At 60.0% G+C, this 7,674-nt stretch overlaps 2 protein-coding genes across 2 annotated transcripts in view; both read left to right on the forward strand.

The window, feature by feature from the left end:
• The window catches only part of COL7A1 (collagen type VII alpha 1 chain), a 30,985-nt gene extending 26,292 nt beyond the window's left edge, over positions 1 to 4,693 (forward strand). The window contains exons 109-120 of the mRNA XM_027640712.1: positions 29 to 91; positions 179 to 241; positions 530 to 646; positions 999 to 1,076; positions 1,152 to 1,205; positions 1,415 to 1,463; positions 1,541 to 1,588; positions 2,021 to 2,110; positions 2,469 to 2,531; positions 2,611 to 2,730; positions 3,406 to 3,585; positions 3,728 to 4,693. Coding sequence (XP_027496513.1) covers positions 29 to 91; positions 179 to 241; positions 530 to 646; positions 999 to 1,076; positions 1,152 to 1,205; positions 1,415 to 1,463; positions 1,541 to 1,588; positions 2,021 to 2,110; positions 2,469 to 2,531; positions 2,611 to 2,730; positions 3,406 to 3,585; positions 3,728 to 3,777 — 975 coding nt within the window. The 3' untranslated portion in view covers positions 3,778 to 4,693. The remainder of the gene's footprint in view (positions 1 to 28; positions 92 to 178; positions 242 to 529; positions 647 to 998; positions 1,077 to 1,151; positions 1,206 to 1,414; positions 1,464 to 1,540; positions 1,589 to 2,020; positions 2,111 to 2,468; positions 2,532 to 2,610; positions 2,731 to 3,405; positions 3,586 to 3,727) is intronic.
• A 402-nt stretch (positions 4,694 to 5,095) lies between these two features.
• Positions 5,096 to 7,625, forward strand: LOC113945762 (urocortin-2-like). The gene is made up of 2 exons (XM_027640298.1): positions 5,096 to 5,101; positions 6,944 to 7,625. The coding sequence occupies exons 1-2, from the start codon at positions 5,096 to 5,098 to the stop codon at positions 7,403 to 7,405; spliced, it is 468 nt and encodes a 155-aa protein (XP_027496099.1). The 3' UTR covers positions 7,406 to 7,625.
• The last annotated feature ends 49 nt before the right edge of the window (positions 7,626 to 7,674 follow it).

The following is a 7,674-nucleotide window of genomic DNA, read 5'->3' on the forward strand; positions in this document are numbered from 1 at the left end:
GCTGCCGGACATCTACTCTGTCCCGCAGGGAGAGCTGGGTCTGTCGGGACCACCGGGCATCCCCGGGAAGGAAGGGCTCATGGGACCCAAGGTAGGTCAGAGCAGTGCTGGGAAAAGCTGTGCTGGCACTTTACCCCCCCACACCTGTCCCCTGCTGCCTGTCCCTTCCTCTTTGCAGGGCGACCGGGGATTTGATGGGCAGCAGGGTGCCAAAGGAGATCAGGGGGAGAAAGGAGACCGGGTGAGTGAGCTGGAAAGAGATGGGATGCATTGCACCTCATTGCTTGTACCAGGATATGGCCTTGGTCAGAAGCACATCAGAGCCTGATGCTCCCAGAAGAGTCATTTGGCACTGCTCTAAGTTATATCACTGAACTATGAGTGACAACAGCTCTCCCCACTCTTTACAAGAAGTCACCAGTGCCAGTGCTTCAGGGATGCCCAGCTGTGGGGTCAGAGGATGCCCATGGCACCTGCTCTGGGGTCAGGGTCTCTGACACCCCTGGTCTTACCCTTTGCTCTCCTGCAGGGTGCCCCTGGCATTATTGGTGGCCCCGGTCCCCGGGGTAGTGATGGTGCTCCTGGCCCCCCTGGACCCCCAGGGAGCATTGGCCCACGAGGCCCTGAGGGCATGCAGGGCCAGAAGGTGAGTCCTCACCATGGGTGGCTGGTCCCTCTCCGGGGGCTGTTAGGAAGGGAGAGCCTAGTCCCCTGAGTGGATGAGGGATTGGCGGCATCTGAAGTTATGTCCCGGCTCTGTCCTGCCCTGTCAGATCACTGGCTTTGGGGTCCTCCCTTGTGTCCCCCTGCCCAGTGGATAGGAGCCTGAGGGGTTTGTGACCCTGCTTGTCCTTGATGTGAGCTGGACCCATCCGCATCCCAGCCTGCACAGGCATCTCCGGGGTGCAGGGGTGGGGAAAGCAGCACATCCATAGTGCTGAGGAGAGCGGAGAGACTCTAGCACTACCAGCCAGATCCTGAGCATGTGTCCTTTGCAGGGAGAGAGAGGCCCCCCTGGACAGTCAGTGCCGGGTGCACGAGGTGTTCCTGGCATCCCCGGTGAGAGAGGAGAGCAGGTGGGTGAGCGGGTGCCTGGCCCTGCCTGGCCCCCAGCCGGGGCTAGTGTCCCACCTTCTTTCTGCTGTCCCTAGGGCAGTCCTGGCACCCGTGGGCTCCGTGGGGAGAAGGGGGAACCGGGCTTGACGGTAAGGAACCAGGAGGGAGCCAGCATAGACTCATGGCACTTGGGTCACCGGGGTGGGAAGGGGTGCTGGATTGATCCCACTGCCACTGATGGAGGAGCTGCCCCCACCTCCAGGCTCTGCTGGGGCCTGGGGAAAGGGTTTTTCCTCCTCTTTAATTGCACCATCCCCTATTGCAATGTGGGACCTTTGCCCCTCCATGTGCCCGGCAGGAGGACGAGATCCGTGCCTTCGTCAGGCAGGAGATGAGCCAGCACTGTGGTGAGCACCCCCTCTGCTGCCCTGGGGCTGGAGGTCTGGCCCTACTGCCCCTGACATCTGTCTTTTCTCTCCCACAGCCTGCGGCGGCCACTTCCCACGGCACCTGGATTCACGTGAGCACTCAGGTTGCGGCTTTTCCTTTCTACCCCCCTGCCCCGCACGTGTGGCACCAAAGGGTCCTGGCACCCAGGTGTGCCACCAGTTTTGGGGAGCTGGATGTGGCTTGGGCCCTCCATGACCCCCTCAGTCAGGGTCAGTGTCCATGTGGGAGCGTGCACAGGGAGAAGGAACAGTGTGTGGCAGGAGTGATGGTTCAGCAGGGATCCCCAAGGACAGCTGGCTTGGGATAGTACCAAAGGGGTCTGGGCACTGCCAGGGTCTGCCCAATTTGTGAACGGACCACGAGGACTGCACCCCATCCATGCTTGGGTGTCAGAGCTGGGGCAGGGATCTTACAGGGGTCAGGAGTGCTGGAGGAGAGGGTGGGCTGGAGGAGTGGGATTGGAGGGATGGAAGCAAGGGGTGGGCTGGGATGAGGTGGGTCCTTTCTCTCCAAGGAGGCTGGGGGGCTCAGGCCAGGAGCAGCTTCCGCTCTGCCCAGGGAGGAGGAAGAATCGTTCGCCAGGAGAGAGAGCATGGCCAAACAGGTGATGGAGAGCCCAGAGGACCTACAAGATCTGGCCCCATGGGCATGTGTGCCTGCCTGTGCCCTCCCCTGTCCCCATCCTGCTGGGCTACAAGTGGGTGCTGTCTCCCTGGGCCTCTCCTGCCTGTCCATCCTCCAGAAGCCCCTGGCAGCCCTGGTCTGTGGTGCACAGAGAGGAGAGGGTGTTCCCAGGTCCCCAACCCCTGTCCATGTGTCCTGTCAGGCTGCAGAAGTGCTGTGGTAGTGCTGGACTGCTCTGCACCTGACAGGCGTGGGTTTCCCCTGGGAAGGAAGGGGAAAGTGCCCCAGACTCCCTCACCTCCTCCCTGATGCCTGTGCCATGTTCTTCTTCTTCACAGAGTCCGCTGGCAGCACTCACACAGTCCCTGTGCTCAAGTTGTCACACACTGAAGAGGAGGAGGGTCTGTCATCTCCCTGTCCTCCTTTTTCCCTGCTCCACATGTGTGGCAAAAACTGCTCATGTCTGGTGCTGTCTCCCAGGGCAGGACAGGGAGATCAATCTCGACACCGATGACCTCGAGTACGACAGCATGTATGGGGAGGAGGAGGACTATGATGAGGCCCCAGAGATGGACAGCTCGGAGCAACCTGTGATGAATGGTGAGCTTCCCTGACACTGAGGATGACCTGGGGTGACCATGGGGCTGCTCCAGGCCTTTGCCTGGCAGTGGGTCCCTGTGCCTTCTGGCTGTGTGGATTTAGGATTTGCAGCCCTCTTGCTGGTATCTGGGTACATTGTGCCTTCCCTATTAGAGCACAGTGCTGTACACACCATGCAGACTTCACACTCTGTTCCCCTTGCTGAAGCCATCACCAGCAGTAACGGGTGGTTTGCTGCGCTTGTGGGATCTGCTGCCCCTGGCAGGTTTCCTGTGCTCCTGGTCATGAGCTGCAGGAGGGGATCCCACAGCCCCCAGGAGATCAGGGAAGCCCCAATGGCAGCAGCATGCAGAGGGTCCTCCCACAACCCTTCCTAGGTGTGCTGTGCCCATCATGTCCCCATGCCACCTCCCTCCCAGCTCTTATCTCCAGCCTTTGCTGGCTGCCCCTGGAAGAGGGCTTGCCCAGAGCGGCATCTCCTGCCCTCACTTCCAGCACTTGGGCAGAGCACAGAGATGCCCCCTCCAGCCAAACCTTGCCCATGCTCAGCTGGGAGCCATCCCCTGCCTTCCTCTTTTGGGGTTTCCCCTCCTCTGCCAAGTGTGCCTGGCTGCCTGCACGGCCAGTGTGCTGCCAGCTCCTGCCTGCTCTCACCATCACTGTTTGTCCCCGCAGCTGAGCCCTGCAGCCTGCCGCTGGATGAGGGGCACTGCCAGCACTACACCCTGCGCTGGTACTACAACCAAAGAGTCACTGAGTGCCGGCCCTTTGTCTACAGCGGCTGCCAGGGCAACCTCAACCGCTTCGACAGCAAGGAGGAGTGTGAGCTGCACTGCAGGCAGCGCCCAGGGGCAGGTAGGCAGGGCTTGGCACAGCCACCGGCACCGGCAGGCCTGGCAGCATCTCCACCTGGTGCTGTGGGCTCAGCAGTGCAGAGCTGGGGGCACGATGCTGGTCCCCCACCTCGGCTCTGACACCACCTCTCCTCTCTCCACAGGTGCCCGTGATGTTGCCGGTGGCAAGACGGGAGGGCAGCCAAAGGTGTAGGTGTGGGCAGTGTCCCGGCAGGCAGGGCTGCCTGGAGGTGGGGCCCGGCTGCCACCCCAGCTGGGGCTGGGCTGCCCGCGGTGGCAGGGGCCACGTACCCACCAGCCCCGGGCAGGAACCTGGTGCTATTTCTAACGTGTCTTTATGCTGCTCATGGGGTTTTCATATCACACCACTTTCATTGTCGTTAAGGTGAAATTTATATCAAATGGGAAACCACCTCCCACCAAGGCTCTGAACCCCCACGGAAGTTTCCTGGGCTGTTCCAGTTTGATTTTTAAATTATTTGCTGCCAACAGGATGGTTCTTATCCCTGACCCCCCTCTCTGGTAGCCCAGAAGGACTTGGCAGGGTTGGGCTCCCCTCCCCTCTCTGCTGGGAGAGCTGCTTGCATCCCTGGGAAGTACCCCCCTGCATATCATCCCCCACCCCCACCCTGCAACCAGCTCCATCTGAATAAATTTCACCTTAACCTCAGCTGGGGCTCAGTTCCACTTTTGTGGCTGCGATGGTTTGGCAATGACCTGTGGGGAGACTGGAAGCTTTCTCCATGTGCTGCCCCCCAGCTCGCATGCCTGCCAGCAGCACATCAGTCTGTAGTTGGGGGGTACTCACCTGCATCCCTGGCCCATCAGGGAAACCCTGAGGATGGTGCTATGTTAGAAGAGGTTCCTGCTTGCCCACGCTTACTCTCAAAGGCTTTGTGAAAGCGATGTCAGCTCCCGGGGTCGCAGCCCCTGCCTCCCCCCAACCCCAGGGCTGACAGGAATGTGCCCCTCACTGCCCCAGGGCCCGAGGGGCCGCTGGGGGGCTTTGTGGCCCCCACACATACCGCTGCTCTCTGTGTATATCTGTATACAGCGAATGTATATGTGTACCAATGTGAGGGGGATGTGATATTAAAGCTGTGCTCACAGGGAGGTGTCATGCTTCTTGGCACGCTGCTGGAGATGCCCGTGGAGTTTGGGGATGGCTCTTGAGTCAGGCATGCCCCCTGCCCACCTCAGCTGGGTTGCCCTTGCTGCCCATTGCTGGCAGCGCTGGCTGGGGTTCCTCACCCCCCTGAGGGAACCCAGTGTCCCATCCCTGTGCCCAGCACATGCCCAGCTGACGCAAGCCAGGCCATGACCCCTGTCCAGGCCATGACGTGTCAGCACGTGGGTTTGTGGTGCTGCATGATGTGCTGTGTGAATCAGTGCTAATTTTGGCTGCTGGGTGTGAGTTCCTGGCTGTCCCCGGGAGGAGGAACAGAGCTAGCATTATTTCCACTCCCTGTCACTGCTGGGAAGGGTGGCATAGGACCGGTCACCCTGCGGCCATGAGGGTGGGTAGACCCCCAGTGGTCTGAACCCAGAGCACCCTGGCTCCTTGCCCTGGCCAGCCCTCTGGGCTGAGCACTCACCAGCTCATCTCATGCAGGTTCCTGCCTGGCCTGAGAGACCTGGGATGCTCCCACAGTCCCTAAGCAGGGAGCTTTGGGGCAAAGCCCTTCCATGTGGGACTCACCCCACAGCAATGCCTACAGGCTGTTACCTACCACGGGCAGCTGGTAGAGGGGCTGGGCCAGACTAGACTGGTACAGGTAGGCTGCAAACTGGTGGCATCACAGTTAGACTCAGTGAAGGTGGGCTGCAAAACAGTTGGAATGGCAGGGAGGTGACATTTCTCCAGATATGTCCTCCAGTTGGCCAGGGCCAGGAAGTCTATCAGGACACAGCATCAGACCAGTACCAGGAGATATCCAGGAGCCTTCTGAGGCACAATGCCCAGAGGGCTGGCACTCACAGCCAGTGCCATGGCCATTGGCCAGCACCAATATGCATGTTTTCTTCCTTCCTTAAGGCTGACAGGAGCAGGAAGGCTGTCAGGCCTAATTAGATGGAGAAGAAACATCTCACAAGTCAGATATGAAACAGTTACGACCGAGATGCCCCAGGTTCCTGGAACCCCCTCTAAATGCAGCTCACGGAGCTGCAAGGGGGCACACACTCACCCACATCCCCGGATGATTTCATCTGCTGTTAGACAAAATGTATTAATAACATTCCTCCCCCCTCCCTCCTCCCCATGTCACCGTCACCCCCTCTGCGGGTCAGAGGTGGAGTTGGGACAGGATAAGAGCAAGGGCTTGGCAGGGAGCAGGGCAAATACCCAGCTCGTGGTCCCTGCACTGTGGGAACATTGTCTGAGCATCGGGGAGACGAGGACCTGCTGGAAATGGTGAGGCTGTGCCCTCAGTGGTGCTTTTCAGGGGCTTTTAGCTGGGAAACGGGTTGCAAGGGTTTGGATGTTTTTCATTGCCCACTTCCAGGTGAGTTAAACCACCTCTGGCTACCTGCTGTGGGACTTTCCAAAGGGTTTCACCCAGGAGATAAGTTGCAGCAAGTTGGATGCCTTTCACTTTTCTCCTTCCAGCTGGACAAACCTGACTGGGTGACTGATTTGGGGGAGAGGCACCAATACAGCAGGATTTGTGCAGCAGTGCCCCTGCACTTGTTCTGACTGCCACCTTCCATCACAGCACCCTGGAGCCCCCAGGGCCCTCCTTGGGACCAGGGTGAGGGATGGGGTGGAGGCTCAGCACAACTCATGCCCTTGTCACCCCACTGCCACCAGTCTGCTGTGTATTTTGGGTCAGGTGGCTCATATCCCTCCTAGGGAGCTTGGCTTTTGCCCCAGAGAGCCCAGGAACCCTGTGGGAAGGCGTGGGAGGAAGAAAGCCCCACAGCCCGCCCAGCCCCGAAATCCCGGGCACGTCACCTTTCCCTGGCCAAAGGGCAGTAATGGGTTGGGGAGCAGCCACACTCCCAAGGCAGCCTCCCAAGAAGGAATGTCCCATACCCAGGGTGACAAAGGGCTGGAGAGTGTGAAATGGAGCTGCAGCCAGTGTCTGACCAGGGGGCTGTGGGAAAGGACAGGGGCACCCCACTGATTTGATTCCCACATCCCCTTCATCCTCCTCAAAACTTCCCGCCCTGTTCAAAAAGGTTAAAATCAGGGTGGAAAAATTAGGTGTTCCCAAAAGGGAGGTGAACCACCCCCAGTTGGCATGGGGAGTAGGGAGGGTCTACATGTGGCACCCTGGTGGGGATGTGTCCTGCTGGGGGGGCTGTGGGGCCATGGCAGTGTGATGGGGGGGTGATGCTCAACCACACGCTCCCTGCAGGCGCTCCCAGCTGTGCTGCAAGGCAGGATGCTGCTCACCTTCCTGGTGGTCCTCGGGGTACCAGCAACAGCCCGAAAGGAACTGAACCTCGAGCCCCTCCCGCCAGCCCCCCGAGCTGGGGATGGAGGTAACCTGACCAGCCAGGAAACCACCGGCACTAACAAGATGCTGCCAGCTCTCCCCAAAATGAGGAGGGGTGACTTTGGCTCTGGGGAAGGGTCTCATCCAGACAAAGCCAGCCTGCTGCTGCCAGAGGGGTCAGCAAGGGAAGCACTGCCCTGGCCGACGAGCCCAGCCACCAAGAGACCTGCTCCCAGGAAAAAGGGGAGGAAGGTGTCCCTGTCACTTGATGTCCACACACACCTACTGGAGATCCTGCTCGACCTGGCCAGAGAGAAAGAACAGCAGGACAAGGCGGCCGCCAATGCCGAGCTGATGGCCCAGCTCGGGCGTAGGAGATGAACTCCCCTGGCTGGGACATGCCTGCTCAGGCAGGGCCGGAGAGGGCAGCGGGGCTGCCAGGGGCACAGATGGAGGGAAGCGTGGAGTGGCACTGGTGTGCCTGCAGGGGGCTGCGGACACAGCATCTCATCCCCCTGGTCCCGGTGCTCATGGCACAAGCAGCAGCCACGGTAGGATTTGGTTTAATAACCATCACCTCAGCACCACTGAAGAAGACATAGCCGGGTTTGCCTTTGCCCAGGCCAGCGCTGGAGCACAGCCAAGTCCCA

Source organism: Corapipo altera, unplaced genomic scaffold, assembly GCF_003945725.1.
Source record: "Corapipo altera isolate COAL_440 unplaced genomic scaffold, ASM394572v1 55, whole genome shotgun sequence".
In the NCBI taxonomy this organism is placed as follows: domain Eukaryota; kingdom Metazoa; phylum Chordata; class Aves; order Passeriformes; family Pipridae; genus Corapipo; species Corapipo altera.